At 35.6% G+C, this 17,130-nt stretch overlaps 1 protein-coding gene across 7 annotated transcripts in view; it reads left to right on the forward strand.

Annotated features, from left to right (window-relative positions):
• Positions 1-17,130, forward strand: part of FAM184A (family with sequence similarity 184 member A) — a 106,833-nt gene that overhangs the window by 64,815 nt on the left and 24,888 nt on the right. For 5 of the 7 annotated variants that reach the window (XM_078155179.1, XM_020971630.2, XM_020971635.2 and 2 more), the window contains exons 9-10: positions 948-1,098; positions 11,662-11,703. In XM_078155179.1, coding sequence (XP_078011305.1) covers positions 948-1,098; positions 11,662-11,703 — 193 coding nt within the window. The remainder of the gene's footprint in view (positions 1-947; positions 1,099-11,661; positions 11,704-17,130) is intronic. The other 2 variants (XM_020971631.2, XM_020971633.2) reach the window with 1 other exon arrangement.

Genomic DNA, 17,130 nt, shown 5'->3' on the forward strand with positions numbered 1-17,130 from the left:
ATAAATATTTTTGTATTGTGATTTTCTGTTATTTTTCAGTATATATATGGTTTTTTTCCTTGTGCAGATTTCATTTAATTGGTAGGGACCTATATTTAAGGTGGCCTGTATAGACCAATATAGTAAGTCACAGCTTTTGTCGTTAAGTTTTTCCCTTGGAATCTTGTCTTGCTAATTTGTAAATAATTTCTTTAGGGCTATGCTCATTGATAATTATAATAGCCTGGGTATTAATAGATGCCTCTCTGTACAATTCTTTAGAAGAGAGGACATATAGATCTCAGAGCAGAGGGTGCACAGCTATTAGGAAATGTCTTCCTTTATTCATTGATTGTCTTCCAGTTAGTGATTTCTGATGAGATGTTCATGCTAATGTATAACACAGTAAACTCTGCCAGTCATAACTTTTGCCAGCAGCCATTAGATTGACCTGCCCTGCCACCTTTATCTTTCCCTCTCTGCCAGTTTGAGGAGGTGATGTCCGTGCTTTCTCCACATTCTCTTTCCTTGCACCAGTGGTCTTGAAGCCCTATCTTACCACTTCTTCCTTAATACTTTCTTGAACTTAGTTCATCTTTTTCTTATTTTACCACAACTGCGTTCTACTGCCATTATCTTATATAACTTCTTTTGCTGGTAAATCAATTTAGGTCAACTGACTGACAGACCTTTGTGCTCACTATTATCACATTAGGTTTATGACGTATTTCAGTAAGTTGGACAACAGCAGCATGGTAATTGTGAGAATAAAAATGCTGAGGCTAAAGGTCTGAAGTCTATTTTCTGCACATCTACAGATTCATTTTGTGACTTTGAACAAGTTTTTCTGATTGTTTTCTTTTTTTAAATAGGCATATTGATAATTGCGTATTTGACAGTAGTAATTCCATTTGCCAAGTACTTTGTATTCATCTATTCAGTTGCTAAATAGTTTGTCTTATTTTTAGACAAGAGTGTTCTAAGCTTCGAGAAGAGTTAAGACTTCAACATGAAGAGGATAAAAAGTCAGCAATGACTCAACTTTTGCAGCTAAAAGAACGGGAAAAGAATGCTGCCCGGGATGGATGGCAGAAGAAGGTAGAAGATCTCTTAGACCAGGTAATTAATGTTGATAATTAACAATAATGAGGAATGCTGAACATGGATTTATATTGCTAAAAGTTAATTTCTGGTTCTTTCCTTTTCTTTTTGAGATTCTCCGTAAGATGGACTTATGTTTATGTACACCTATTTATGCATATACCTTGCATAGGAATATGCCTATCCAGCTTGCTGCATTCACTTTAGCCTGGGTGGCTCTAGGAGCGTCCCTTTTCTTTTCCAGGTGTTACCATTTTCATGTACTCCATCTATTTTTACTCCTTTTCCCTCTGACCCTAGAAACTGCAGGTCTTACTACTGCCAGGAATCTTCAACCCTCTTTCTTATTCACCCTAGTAATGCCTCAAGTATGAGGCAGAACTGATAGTGGCCAGTGGAAAAGTAAAGGAAAAGGAAGAGCAAAGCTCCACATTCTCCCCATTCCTCAGCCTCCATTTGCTGGTCTCTCCTAGCTCCTCTAAGGAAGTGCCCTGGAAATTCAGTGTCTGGGTGTTCATCTGAAATGTTGTTGAATTTTATTTTAGTCCAGTTCAGACCTTTTTAGATCAAGTTCCCCTTTGGCAAGCTGGTGAAGTTTATGGACCTTTCTTAAAATGGTGTTTTTTAAATGCATACGATAAAATACATAGATTTAAAAAGGAAATCAATTACAATGAAATACTTGCGTCAAAATATTTTTTAAAAAAACATGTTCTTGCCTCACACATAACACTTACTAGCTGTGTGACCCTGGGCAAGTCACTTAACCCCATTGCCTAGCCAAAAAAAAAAAGTATTCTCAGACCTCTGCTTTAGTTCTTTGTGTACCCAAAGATTCATCACCTGTATGTGTTTTTTTCTCTTACAGTTCTCAGTGAAAAAAGAAAAAGGGAGATTTATAGGAGCTTTTTTTGTACCCCACCAGTTTCCCATTGTTGTTAGCGATCACTGGGGGGGGAAACTCCCCACTCTGCAGAGTACTGTATGCTTGCTTTGGGGATGGGCAGACCAATCTTAGAATTCCTCAGAGCAAGAGAAAAGAAGGGGGACAAGAAGATAGCCTAGACTAAGAAGTATCCAGGGGGATGGCAGTGGGGAATGTGGTGGGGGTTAGTAACTGCTGGCAAGGCTTAGCACATTTTCCCACAGAAACATTGTAATGGTTAGTAAAATTCTAAAGTACTATAAATATGGTGCTGTTTCAAGAACATTTTGTAAAGCTACTGAAGTAAATCTACTCCTGAAGAACTTAATACTTTGTGTGTGTGTGTGTGTGTGTGTGTGTGTGAGGCAGTGGGGTTAAGTGACTTGCCCAGGGTCACACAGCTGGTTAAATGTGAAGTGTCTGAGGCTGAATTTGAACTCAGGTCCTCCTGACGCGAAGGCTGGAGCTCTATCCACTGTGCCACCTACCTGCCCCATTTAATACCCTTCTTTGATACAATACTTGCGGTTTTAAACAAATGATTTATTAGTCAGCCTTTAAAATGTAACCATTTGGTAAGTTGGGGGACTAACTACCTAGATAGATAGATAGATAGATAGAGATCAGTTTCTTGTTTATTACATATTTACTATCTAATAGAGCACACTTAAAAGTAAAATATATTAAAGTTAGAGACATGGCTTTAGAACTTTAAAATATGTAGGAATGTAGTTCAATAAGTAAATAAACTTAGAGAATGGGATAGGATCTCTTTTGTTAATTTAAAAAGAACAAAAATTTTGAAGTTATAACAAGGTTTTAAGGTCATTAGATGCCATTCATACACTTAAAGAGAAAGTTTACTAAATACACCTAAATGAGTTAAAACAGCTTCCTCCCAAAAAAGACCAATTTTTTTTTTCATCAATAGCATCTTGCCCAATTTGTTTCTGTGTTTTCAACCTCTGGGATAAAAGTGCTGTAGAAGCAAAAGATAGAAGTATTCTTCTTAAATCTTTCTTGTTTCATGTTCACTTCAGCATTTAAAACTATAATTAAAAGTTTGCACTTTTCAAATAATTTGCGCAACTTCTTAATTTATGGTCTGCTGTTGTTATATTGCAAAGCCAGTAATTAAATAGTACTGACTGCCCTGGCTCATTAGTTGATTGGCAAGCCATGTATGTAGGAACATTGTTCTATAAACTTTAGCGCTAGGACCAAATAGCACCTTAACTTCTTTAAGGAGCTACCTTTTGTTTTTATATTTGTTCTAGCAAATTTCTGAATTCATAAGATAAGCTTTCCTACTAGTGATTTCAAAGAATTACATGGAATACTTTTCAGAAGAGTTTAAAGTCTATTTGTGAAGTTTCGGTGTTTGCGTAGTTACCCAAATTTATGCATATTTTATATGGAAAATTGGAAGGATGCTAAATAATGTTTGCTTTTGGATTTTTTGTAAGATTTGGGGCTTTGGAAACTTAAGAATAAAGAAACAATTATATTAGATGTTCCATTTAAAGTTGATCCTAATGCAATTTGGCATATTATCAGTACTCTCATGTAAAGTACTTACAGTGGACATATGAAGACAAACTTAGTCACAGGAGTCATTCTGTTATCTTGCCCTCTGTCATTCATTGTGGAGGATTCACTAGTTCAAATTAGCTTGTGAAACTTGAAGTCATCTTTGGAATTTTAAATGTCATTTTAAATTGTCATTTAGTTACTAACTAATGAACGAAAAGGTCTTACTACTGTCGCATCCATTTTCTTCAGATTGTGGTTTTTATTTTAGTAGGTTTAGGTCCTCTCTATATTAAGGTATCAGATTTCTTTCTTACCTCTAACAATTTTTCTTTCTCAGTTTGTTTTGAATATTCTTATTCATGAAAAAATTTAACTTTTCATACTTTATGATTCTATACAAGGTAAACAAGTTTTCTAATGTCTCCATCATCTCTGATATGTCATAGAACAAATACCCCATGATAGGAATAGGCCAGCACCACCTTGATACATGGAGTTCCAGAAGTCTGACCTATTTTACTCATTTTGTGAGATAAGCCTGTTGCATTCTAATCTGCCATATCTAGGGTTATTCCTCATTCTTTGGTTCATATAGCCCCTATACCAGTGGCTTATTAACATTCACTTAGACCTCAAGTTAATCTGTATACAGTTAAACAGTTCAATTGGATTATAAGATCATAGACTTAAAACTGGAACAGGCCTAAGAAGTCTTGTAGTCCACTCTCCTTATTTTATCGATGGGGATATTAGTAAAGTCATATTATAACCAAGAAGCATTAGACACATGTATCATAGAATGAAATATTTGAATTACTTCCTAGATCTAGTTTCCCAAAGGAAACACTTCCTCCCTCTTTCAGGTTTGGAGTCTTTTTCTGTCAGCTTTGGTCTCTCCTAGCTCAGTGACTGTGGAATGAAACAGGTTTGGTGTTTGAGCTAGCAAGAAGATAGAAGAAGTTTGTTTGGATTAGGGAACGGGGGCACAGAGCAAGTGCAGTGGCCTAGGTTTGGCATCAGTGAAGGGGATTTCTAGTGAATTAGCCCTCTGCCAAAGCAAGTGGCAACAGTTCTGTAACCTAAAGTCTACTGAGAGATGAAGAGGCTTGCCCAGGGTCTTATGGCTTCTCTGTGTGTTAGAGTTGGGAAGTGGGCCCAGGTTTGCCTGACTCAAAGGCCAATTCTTCATCCACACTGTACACTATCATAGGGTGCCTCTGTAGAAGGATTGCTAAATTGGAAGTTCTTTATGTACATAGGAACCTTCCCTATCTGACCAGGTCTCTAGGTTAACATAACCATTTGGAACCAGGTGTACCCTATGCTATTGATCCCCACTTTTGCCTACGTCTGATTGCATATATCAACTCCTAGCCCTGTTCTAGAACATTTACTGGCCCAACATAGTGTGGTGCACATCCTAGGCACTTAAATATTTTACTGAAAGGAATTGGCCTTACCTACCATTGGTGTCTGGAGCTCAGTAAACATACATCAGGGCTGTCATAGAATATGTTTGGAGCCCAAGGTAGAACCTGACAGCATTGAACAGAAATGTACAGAGAGCAGGTGGATTAGAAAATGCCACGTATTCCAAGTTTGGGTATTGTTTGTGGTCCAAGTGATGCAAATATGTGAGATCCTACTGTGCTTTCACATTTTTATCCCTCTGGTCCTTTGTATATTGCACACAAGAAATTACATCCTTTGTTTTACCTATAAATTTAAACTCTGTGAAAGTTTTTTGGACCAACCTAGATTATTTTGCTATCTAAAAAGAGTCAGAGGAAAATCACAGGTAATTCATTGTCTTGAAATCATCTGTTTACACTTCATTAAATCTTTCATAAGCTTTTATTTCCACCCAGTGTTTTGAGTTTTTTATTTTATTTTTCTCTTAACATTTCATTGTGTTTTTTCTACCTAGTAATTGAACTAATGAGGCTCACTACATTTTTGCATTTAGATTCACTTACATAACTATAAGGTTGGAGAATATATTCTTTTGCATTTCCATCTGTTACAGATTCTTCTATAGTAGAATATTTTCTGATATGGATTATAAAATATCAGTGCCTGTGATTATTATGTTGTGTAAGGGAGGTGGCAGACATTTCTATGTCAACTTGCATATATTTTTTCACTGATTTGATTTGGTCTGTGTTCATTCATTCATTCAACCAAAGCTATAAAGGCATTCATTCAGCCAAAAATATAAATTTCATGTAATGCGGCCTGTATATTCATCCTTCAGGACACGCTAAAGAAAACTGTGTTACAGTTTGGGTGAAACAGAAGGCATGAGGGAACAAAGTGAATTTTGAATCAGATTCTGGAGGAAATTAGGATCATTGATTAGTGGAGGCAACATTATAGATCAGTGGTTTATACCTATATGCTAAAAAACCTGGGTAGGCTGCAGAGTTTTTGCCTTTCAAGGAATACTGCCTCACAAAATATGTATTACTATTTTTCAAATGTATTTAGACGTTATATTTAATAAAATATGAATTTATCTTAAAACGATGAATTCATAGTAGCTAACTGTCATTATTTTTGCAACCAGTGATTATTAATAGTGCAAATATTATCATGTGAATAGCTGTAATTTTTTTTGCTGTTAAAAAAGGGTTCTCATCCTTGAAAAGGTTGGAAACCACTGAAGCCTGATAATTCAAGTGGGGCATGGTATGATGTTGGCTAAACAAAAAATCATATTAGAGGTTAGCAAACAAACTGTCCCCAGTCAAGCCAATATTGTCAAATCATAGCGTGTTAATTTGGTGAGATAGTATGATAGACAACCTTGAAGAACAAGCTAAAGAGTTTATATTTGGTATGATAGGCAGTTTTATTCTCTTTCCATTAAATTCCTATACTACCACCATGCTAGTTAGAAAAGAGTAATTAAAAACCTCTCCCTTGAAAACACTGAATAGAATTTTTCAAAGCTTCTAAATTTTTCTGTCTAGTAATGTTTTAATATATAATAGAGAAATATTTGTGGTTCCCACCTTACAAAAGGCCTCAAAAATAAATCAATTTCATTGTGTTTATCTCTCTGTAGGAGTCCTAGCAGATCCCCTTGCATCCAAATTTTCATCCAGACACTTGGCAAAGTAACAGTGGTAGTCTAATCACTAGAATTTCAGCTTAAACTGGAATATCAGCTCTGAACTACTGTTTTAGACGACATATTTATCATAATATTGTTACCGTTTTCCAATAAGAACAATTGTTATATCTTTTATATCAAGTCACAAAAACAAGTGTTTCTTTGTGCCAATCACTACACTAAGTGCCAGGGTACAAAGGCAGAAACAGTCCTTGCCCTCAAGGAGCTTACAGTCTAATGGAGGAGACAGCAATGCAGACAACAGTACAAACAAGATATATGCAAACTATATTGGAGATAATCTCGAAGGGAAGGTACTAGCATTAAGGAGGATCAATAAACTAGTTGCTTGCATGTTGACTATCAAGTTAGACTGTGAGCTCCTTGAGAGCAGAGACTTTTTTTTTTTGCCTTTCTTTATACCACCAATGCCTGGCACATAGTAGGTGTTTCATAGATGCTAGTTGACTTGAAACCAGGAAGAGGAGATGAGGAGGGAGAAAATTCTAAACATGAGACATTGTCAGTATGGAGTCGGAAGATGGAGAGTGGTGTGAGAGGAACAGCCATGAAACCGGTGTCACTTGATCATAAAGTGTGTGGCAAGGGAGTAAAGTGTAAGAAGACTGGACAGAGAGGAAGGGGCCAGATTATAAAAGGCTTTAAAAGCCAAAAGAGGATTTTATTTGGAGGCAGTAGGGGGACCACTGGAGTTTATTAAATATTGGTGTGACATTGTCAGGCCTGCACTTTAGGAAAATTAATTTGACAGCTGAGTAGAAGATAGATTGGAGTGGGGAGAGATTTGAGACAGAGAGACCAAGTATAAAACTGTTGAAATGGCCTATGTATGAGGTGATGAGATTCTTCACCAGGTTGATAACAGTGTCTGAGGAGAGATAGGGACATTATAGGAGTGGTGTTAGGAAGTTAGAAATGACAGAGCTTGGAAATAGATTGGATATGGGGGAGGAGGAGAGGATGACACTTAGGTTGCAAGTGTGAGTAACTATGAGAGTAGTGGTGCCCTCTACAGAAATAGGAAAGTTAGGGAAAAAAGAAGTTGGTTTGGGGAAAAGATGATGAGTATAGTTTGGAAATGCTGAGTTTTAGATGTCTAATTTGCAAGGTGTATTTGATTTATCCTGCCTTACCAATTTTCGCACCAATCTTTCTAGAAGCAACTTGATAATCTTCTTAGCATTATCTTTTTAAAGTGTCCATCGACTAGTTTAGTTTTGAATTCCAGGATTAATAATAGTCTACTCAAGGTTTCAGTTATAGAAAATATGGATTAAAAAGGCTATCACTGTCTTCCCATGGCCTAGCTAGAGAAAGTTTCTTAAACCGTAGAGAAATGTCTAATCAGTCTCATTGAGCCCTACAACTTTATAATGTTAAATAGAATTCACTGGGATAAATCTAAGGAAAACTACATGTATGTTTCTAACCATAGAGGCCAGCATTATTAATTCTTTAATAATTAGCCCTCTGGATAATATTATAAGATTCTTCCCCTTAAACTTAACCTTGATTTTCAATTATGTTAATTCTGTGACTTTTATAAGTACAAAATTGGATTTAGGAGATTATGAGATGTGGCATGATATAGTGGTAAGAGTACTGGCTAACTTTATATGCTGTGGCCCAGACAAACTAACCTTCTTGCTAATCCCTACACATAACATTCTGCCTCTAGTCATCATACTTTTGTACTGGCTATGCTTGACTTAACTTTGCTCTCTCACTTTAACTCTACCTCTTCAAAATTCACATCATGCACCATCTGTTACATGAAATCTTTCCTAATCCCAGCTGCTAGTGCCTCCTCCCACCATTCTCTTGTATTTACTTATAGATACTTATATGTGTACATATTGTCTTGGCCCTCAGATAAGTAGATTTGGCAACATTTTTGCCTATGGTATATGACCTCAGCAAGAGGCATTTTAGAAACACTTGGCAAAAGTAATATGATTTCTCCATAATTTATAGATTTCAAGGATTTCTCCAAATGGTCAATAATAAATCCATGAGAGAAACAAAAAAGGAAAAAGCCTCAAGAGATGTTCTCTTAAAACCAGAATTGTTAAGAATTTATTCCAAATGGTGAGCCTGTTAACTCTACAAAGTTCTATCAGCATGAATAGAAGTAATCTAATATACTCACCTTTAAAAAGAGAAATCCTTTATAATATTAAAATCACATATTCAGAACTATGCTAGCTTTTTTTAATAGCTTGGAGGACTAAGTTTCTTCCCAAAAATAACGGTTTACATGAGCACAATGCAGATTTCAGGCAGTTATTCTACTGCTTATCAGTGTTATACCCTTTTCTTCTTAGAAAGAAAACAAGACCAACCTAAGGATATCTGTATGATCCTTAGAGTTAGCATCAGCTTTTAGCATAGTAGCAAAGAAGTATTTTACAAGTCATACTACTCTCTGACATGCTTCTTTAGAACCTCTATCAAATATTATTGGGCAGCTAGGTGGCACAGTAGATAGACTACAGGACTGAAGTCAGAAAGACTCATCTTCCTGAGTTCAAGTCTGGCCTCAGATACTTCCTAGCAGTGACCCTGGACAAGTCACTAAACCCTGTTTGCCTCAGTCTCCCTGTCTATAAAATGAGCTGGAGAAGAAAACGGCAAATCACTCCAGTATCTCTGCCAAGAAACCCCCAAATGGGGTCACAAAGATCAGACATGACTAAAATATGACTGAGTAACAACAACAAAATGCCATTGCTTGCTTTTAACTCATGTTGGCTTTGTGCTCTTGGGCAAGTCATTTAATAACAGAGCCAGATTACTCTTTAAAAACAGTATAAATTGCAGAACAGCTGCTAATAAGCATTAGTTGAGGGAGTTTCCTTATGGAGAGCAAGCTCACCATATCAATGAAATAATGTCTGGTCCTCTATCACTACTCCTCTCCCCCCAAAAAGGTTACTGCTTAAATAAGAGTTGGTAGGAATGGTCTCCCAGTAGATGCAATCCCAAATCCATAATGGCGTCGAATCAGTTTGTATCCTACCCATCCTTTTTAATTTACATCAAACTAACATCAGTCAGTTAAGAGTATTGGCACTATATGCCAAGCACCTACAGGCTAAGTACTGGGGTACAAATATAAGATAGTCCTTGCCCTCAAGGAACTTGCATTCTCTTGAGGCTATCATACATCTTGGGGAATAGTGGCAAGGGAAGAGAGCTATGGTCTAGGTAAACATATTTATTTAGTTGTGCCTCTACAAAATCTCTCACATCTGTACCCTTCTGTACTCAAAGGGCCGCCATCCTAATTAGTCCCTCCTCACCTCTCACCTGGACTATTGGAATAGCCTTCTATTTGGAGTCTTCTCCAATCTATCCTCCACACAGATCTGAGCATTTCAGTTCCTACTCAATATAAACTCTAGTGACTCCCTATTCTAGAATCAATTGCAAATTCTTTTTTGAATTTAAAATCCTTCCCTACTTGTCCCCCATCTAGCTTTCTCTGTTCCTTGTACATAACACTTCAAAGCCCATATCTCTGTCTTTGCATGACTATCTCTTATTCCTGGAATGATCTTTTCACTTAGCCCATTAGAATCCCTGGTTCCCTTCAGAGATCATCTAGTTTTAAGTGTCTGTCTTTTTGAAAACCATAGTGTTTACTTGGTTACCTAATGTCTATGTGATGAATTACTCTTGAGTTTAATTCAAGGAATTAAATTCTAGGTCATCTTCTACAGAAAGCTTTTCCTGACCTCCTCTGTTCCCAGCTGCTATTATCCCACTCCAGCCACCCACAAAGCTACCTTATGTATATATTTTATATATACCTGTATATGTGCACGTAGGGGACACTTGATAAACACTTAGTGACTGGTTTATAGCCATTCATGGAAGGAGTAAGGAGCCACTGTATCTTATTGAGCAAGAAGGTAACATGGTTCAGACCTGTTTGGAAACTGTATTGGAATGAGGAGAGATTTGAGACAAGGGAACCAGTTTAGAAGACTGTTGTAGTGGCCTAAGTGGAAATGAAAAGCATAAACCTGGGTAATGGCTTTGAGTACAGAGATGGGGATATAACAGCAAGAGTTGGTAACAAACTGGATATGTGGTATAAGTAAGTGAGGAATTGAGAATGAAGCTGGACAGCTGGGAGGATGATGGGGTCCTTGACAGTAATAGGCAAGTTAAGAAGAGGGAATGATTTGGTGGGGTGGAAATGATAAATTCTGTTTTCGACATGTTGAGTTTGAGAGGCCATAGAATTGAAAATGTTCCAAAATCTTCAATTTGTGACACAAGCTTATCATGATTTTAGGTTTTTGATACAGAAAACGAACATATTCTTTCTCTTTAAAGTTAGTGGAAGATCAAAGCAATACCAAAAATTGGCTGAGTGCTCTAAAGTAAAACCATTTTAAAGGAAATTTTATGTTTAAGATAATATTCTGCTAAAATTATTGTTTTGTAAGTGCTGTTTAATAAGAATGTAAGGGCAGTACAAAATGAAATTACATTTCCCCTCTCATGATTTTATCCCTTTCTAATTCTTTCTTCTGTGTGATTCAAAAGTTTTGATAAAGCATCTCAAAACATATCTAGAAAATGATTATTTTTACACTTTTCTTCCTTTCACCCACAAAACCATTATGTTTAGATTATTGTTAAATCTTTAAAATTTCCAATGAACATTTACTTTTGAGGCCCTCAGTAACCACGATGAACAAACTTCTTTATGCTGAGAACTGATGGGTGTGCACAAAAGCTGAATGTTTTGCATAGGTAAGTCTACATGCTGATAAACACATCCAGCACACTTAAAAGGCTGCTAAAAATTTAAATTGCCTTCACCAATTTTGTCTGTCTAATTTCTTTCTCAGAAGTTTTTCAACTTTTTCCTCAGTATAATTAATGTTCTGTGTTTTACTCTTCCTTTTATCCCTTTTTCTTTCACTTAGTTGATTTCTGAATGTTTCCCTTTATTCCTGTGATCTTTTCATAGAGGCACTGTCTGGGTGAAGCTTTGCATAAATCTATCAACAATGTAAGTGAGCTGCACTTAGAGTTTGCTCACAAGGGCATGCTGCACTTCTCAGTTTGCATAAGTGACTTCATTGCTTTAACGCTTCAGCCTGTTGATAGCAAAATACACGTTGGTAGAGTCATGAAGAAGACGTGTTCAGATGTGGTTAATAAAAGCTTTGGACTGCATCCATTCATTTGTGTATGTGCTCACATCTGGCGTAACACTTTATCATATTAATAAACATAGCATTTTATACAAAATCAAAGCAAGCTTTTCATAGCACTGTTCTTAAGCATAAAAAATTGACGATGCTTTTCTTTGATACTCTGAATGAAGGTAGTGCTTTAAAAATTAACTAGTCAGCTTAGTAATAAAATTGGCAATGAATTCCAACACACCCAAACACTAAAAATGGATTTCTATTTTTTCGGACTCTTAGTTTATTAAAACATAACATTATTAAGCTTCAGGACTTAAAAGATACAGTTAAATATTTATGAAAGTTTGGAAAATTTATGTTTATGTTTGTCCATGAAATATTTTAGAAATTCGAAAGTTATAAGCACAAAGAAATGCACAATGAAATTTTATCGCCTTTCAGGGATTTATAGTGACTCATATGCATTGAAGGATGCACAAATTGAAGTAGCAAAGTAATATTTATAAATTTAAAATTCGTTTTTCTTCTAAGAACAAAAATAAATTTTATACTAACTTCATAATATTAAGAGAATAAACCTTGAAATGTTTTCCTTGACATCCTGGAGAAATCACACTTCAAAGTTCATATACTTTGAAATTTATTTTGCTGCTGAACTGCAGCTATTTATTTCTACCTCCCCAACTTCTTTGTACTTACCAAAGAAAACATTTATACTTGAGATTTTCTTATGGCACCAAAGTCATAACCATGTCAGCCTCACAGGAAAAATCTGAATGCAAGTACCATATAACTATGTTATTATTAGTTCTATTGAAATAAGACTTCATTAGAAATTCTTCCCTTTTGAGAGTAACATATTATTCTTGAGTCTATTCGGACTATTTAGAAATTAATTTTTAGTTTTGCTATTTTCACATCACCTATACTTTGCCTCGCTCTTTGGAATGCAGGATGTTGGCAACACAAGATCTAGAACTATAGTCAAAATTAAGCTGAATCACATATCAGCACACTTTTTTCTAAGTAATATCTCTGTTCTACTGTATTTAAGTGACTGAGCCCATCATCATTTCTGGACTTTGTGTTCTCCAAATTATACTCTTCCTAGAAAGTATTCAGGTTCTAAACCCAACATCTGAAAATTTTACAGTGATCTTTCACTAGCTTTGTAAGCCACATATTACAATTCTTTAAGACCTTCTAATTGTATTTCACTCCTACTGCTAAGCCTTTTTTATCCCACTATGACAAGGAGAGGTAGTAAAACTAAGCACTTAACAGGAATTTAATTAGTATTTCTTAGAAATTTATGTGCCATGCTTAATTCTTACCTTAATAATTACCTCCTCCTCCCCTAGATTAATTTTTTTTGGGGGGTGAGGCAATTGGGGTTAAGTGACTTGCTCAGGGTCAAACAGCTAGTAAGTGTCAAGTGTCTGAGGCTGGATTTGAACTCAGGTCCTCCTGACTCCAGGGCCCGTGTTCTATCCACTGTGCCACCTAGTGCCCCTTATATTAATTCTTAAAAGCGCTGGTTCTTATATAAGTTTTCACATTTTTAGTTAGCTTTTAGAAGACTCAGCAGGAACATATAATACTACAAATATTCTAAAGACATCTTATTAACTATCCCCATTAGTCATGAACTTTTTACCCTATAGGTCTCCTTTATCATTTAAAATTGAAAGGAAAGGGTAAGGAGATGATAAAACTTCATCCATTTATCCATTAAATTCAGAATTTGGGATTATTTGGACCTGCATATGGCCAAAGTTTAACTTTGCTTAGCAGATATTTTCTCCATAAATACTATATAGTAGTAATGTAGAAAATATCTTTAAAAAATATTGTAAGGGTACTGATTCAAATTCTTTTTTGGGGGGGAGGGGTGAGGCAAATGGGTCCAGGTGACTTGCCTAGAGTCAAACAGCCAGCAAGTGTCATGTGTCTGAGGCCATATCTGAACTCAGGTCTCCCTTCCCTCTAGCTGACTCCAGGGCCAGAGTTCATCCACTGCACTACCTAGCTGCCCGATTCACATTCTTGAGTAAAGTTTTTAGTGTTTTGTCATTGAATAAGGCCTTACTCTGCAGAACACTGCTAGGAGATACAGTTAAATGAGATTTGTGGTCTCTGTAGGAAAGTGTATGTACACACACACACACACCACATACACACGCACAAGATATAGATACATATATATGTATATATGCATATATGCTAATAACAAAGTATTCTTTAATTTAAAAAAACCTAAGGATAACTATGTGGCTTTTATTAGTTTGAATTGCTGCATGTTTTTTAAAAATTGTAATTTAGCCTTTTCACTTCATTCACCAAAGTGAAATGTTCTTTAGTGACATGTTCTCTGGTCAAAGTTAAATGAGGTTTTATTCAAGTAGATTCCTGTGATTGCCATTTAACTACTCCTATAATTTAACTTGCTTCTATAATCTTTGCTTTAAATGCACAGACACACACATTAGCTTGTTACCTTTCAAACTTCTATACAAATTTAGAAATAACTTAGATATGTAGTTGTTTAAACATTTTAGGAGACTAAATTAATATGACTTTACCTACTGTCCTCATTGTAGAGATAATAAATATACTATTTATTCTCCCCCTCTTAGCTAACAGAATAAACTGAGGATGCACTGTGATACTTTTGACACTTGTCATTTCATCAATGCGCATACTGGTCTTTGAGAGTTGCTACGCTAAAAATTTTATCATCTTGCCCGACTGATAATGAGCTTCTCTGAACTGGTCCCCTAACTACAGACATGGAGTTCATCACCACTCGTATTTGAGACCTACCTGTTTGTTAGGATCTACCAGGACTGTTGCTCTAGTTTTGGAGTCAGAGGACCCAGGTTCAAATTCCACCTCTGATGTTTACTCCTTGAATGACTTTAGGCAAGTCACTTAAACCCTTTGACCCTCAGTTTCCTCATCTTTAAAATGGAGGATGTGAGTTAAACAGCCTTTGAGGTTTCTTCCAGATATAGATCTACAAGCCTATGATCTATGTGACTACCCTTTTTGTCAACAATATTATCATAATGTCGTGAATTCAGTGAGTTAGAGTTTGTGGAATAATTGATGCTTTCATCTTAACTACTCTTCTAATGCTAAGAGCCCAGTGATTTACAGTCTTATGGCATTTAATCTCTAAATTAACATTCTAGGATTTTCTGAACTATAGAGATTTTAAAATATCTTGAAAATTCTGAATTACCTGGTGATAGCACTGAAAGCTAAGGTTTCGGGTATTCTTACATGATGTTATGTGTTCTCTTTTAAAGTCCCAACATGTTTAAGTCCTTCAGATTAACAACTTCTGATCTGACTCTGTGAAGCCTGTGGAGGGGGTCCTGTCCATCACAGAACCCTTTGGAAAACTCGGTGGTGGTTATTAAGCAAAGATTTTCCTTAAATAATTTAACTTCAGGTTTAGATTTCAAACTCATTTCTACATGAAAAATTTACCAAAAAGCAATCTGATAGAGATGGAACAAGAAAGTTAATCAGACCACATAATTCCATTTGACATAGACCTGAAGCTTGCAATTTGTACTAATGCTGTTTGGCACGTGGGAAATTTTTAAGAAGACACTGTGCAGTATAGTGTGCTTATTAATCTAAGCATGTATCACATAATTTAAATAAGTGAAATAAAAATGAGAACTTAGGAGAAAGTGAGACTCAAGTACATAATGATAAAATTAACTGAATTGGAGAGCATTAAGAAGTAATCAAATACGAACTAGCAAAATAAAAATATTTAAAATAATCGTCAGAGTATTTGAGAATTGTAATCAGTGTGGATGAAACTATAGCTTTATATACTGTATAACCTCATTTTGTTTCTATCAGCACATTTAAAATAGTGCATAATTTTTTTTAAAATGCTGTTTCAGTTAACTACATGCCATATTATTATGTAACAAAAAGTTGTATCCAAACTTATTAAATTCAGAATTATTTTTGTTGTCTTTTGTGCTTCAAATTAATGAGGTTTTACTGTATTATGTTTTCACAGCATATACCAAATTCAGTTTTTATAAAAAATACCAATTCATTTTGCATTGCTTTTCTCATTTTTGTTTTTTAAATGCCATATAATTTTCATGCTGAATATGGCTTGACAGTTTTATGCCATCCAACTAATTCATTTGTAGAAAGAGCAACAATCAATAAATTTGAATGCTAAATTGCATGACAAAGGTTCTTTGAGTAGAGTTGTCTTGAAAATGAATCAAGAGCTTTATCCAGGTATCCAGAGAAATGTTTGAAGTAAAATTGTATTATTTTGGAATGGTTTTAAAGTTAAAGAATATTTATGTTATAAAACATGTATTGACTTGTTTTTATTCTGGGAAAATTTAGAATGTAGATTTATATGAGAACTGATATTATCTGTCTTGAAAAAAGATTTCCAAAATTACTCTTCCCATTGCAGGAAAATTTGTTTAACATAACATGTAGATACTTTTATGTAAAAGACATTTAATAATATGATTTTTCATTTGTAGTTAATCTAAATGTAATATTTCCTCAGAAATTTCCTTTTTCTTTATACACTGAAAATGTTAGTCATAATAAGTAATATAATATAAATTTTTTTTTGGTTGATGATGGGGGGCGTGGTTTTGGTGCTGTGAACTTTTAAGTTAATGCACAACAGCACAGGCACATTACATTTAATCGATTAAATTTCTGTGGCTACAAATCTAAGTACATACTCAGAGGACACTATCAAGTATTTTTTCCTATTTAATACTGTTTTGCAAGCTTAAAAATAAAATTATTGGTTTATAAGGTCTTTCATTTAGAAAATGTCAATTTCCTCTTCTTCCCAGAGCCCTTCATACATGTTGTGACAAAGCTGTCACCAGAGAACCCCTAGGATACTGTGAATCAGGGTGAGCGCCTGGGCCCCATGCTTTTCGGGGACCTGTCCTGCTTCAGGAACCAGTGGGCTGGGCATTTGACTCATGAAGGCAGCCAGCTGGGGAAAAGGAGGTGACTCATACACATGCACACCCGTCAGCCCTTACATACACACACCCCTCAGGCTGCATGTTGACCTTCTCTGACTTCTTTTCCCCCCACTTGTAATTGTCCTTAATGTATGATTCAGCCTGATTTTCACCTGTATAAGTGTTATGGGTGGGGAGTAAGGGCCACATAGCCTTATTGACCTCAGGTTCTGTACCCCCAGGAGATGGCACTGGCTGTTGCCTCTATGACTTAGATTTGCAGTTGTTAATATTTAA

This window comes from Phascolarctos cinereus, unplaced genomic scaffold (genome assembly GCF_003287225.1).
Source record: "Phascolarctos cinereus isolate Bilbo 61053 unplaced genomic scaffold, phaCin_HiC Scaffold_5;HRSCAF=322, whole genome shotgun sequence".
Lineage (NCBI taxonomy): Eukaryota > Metazoa > Chordata > Mammalia > Diprotodontia > Phascolarctidae > Phascolarctos > Phascolarctos cinereus.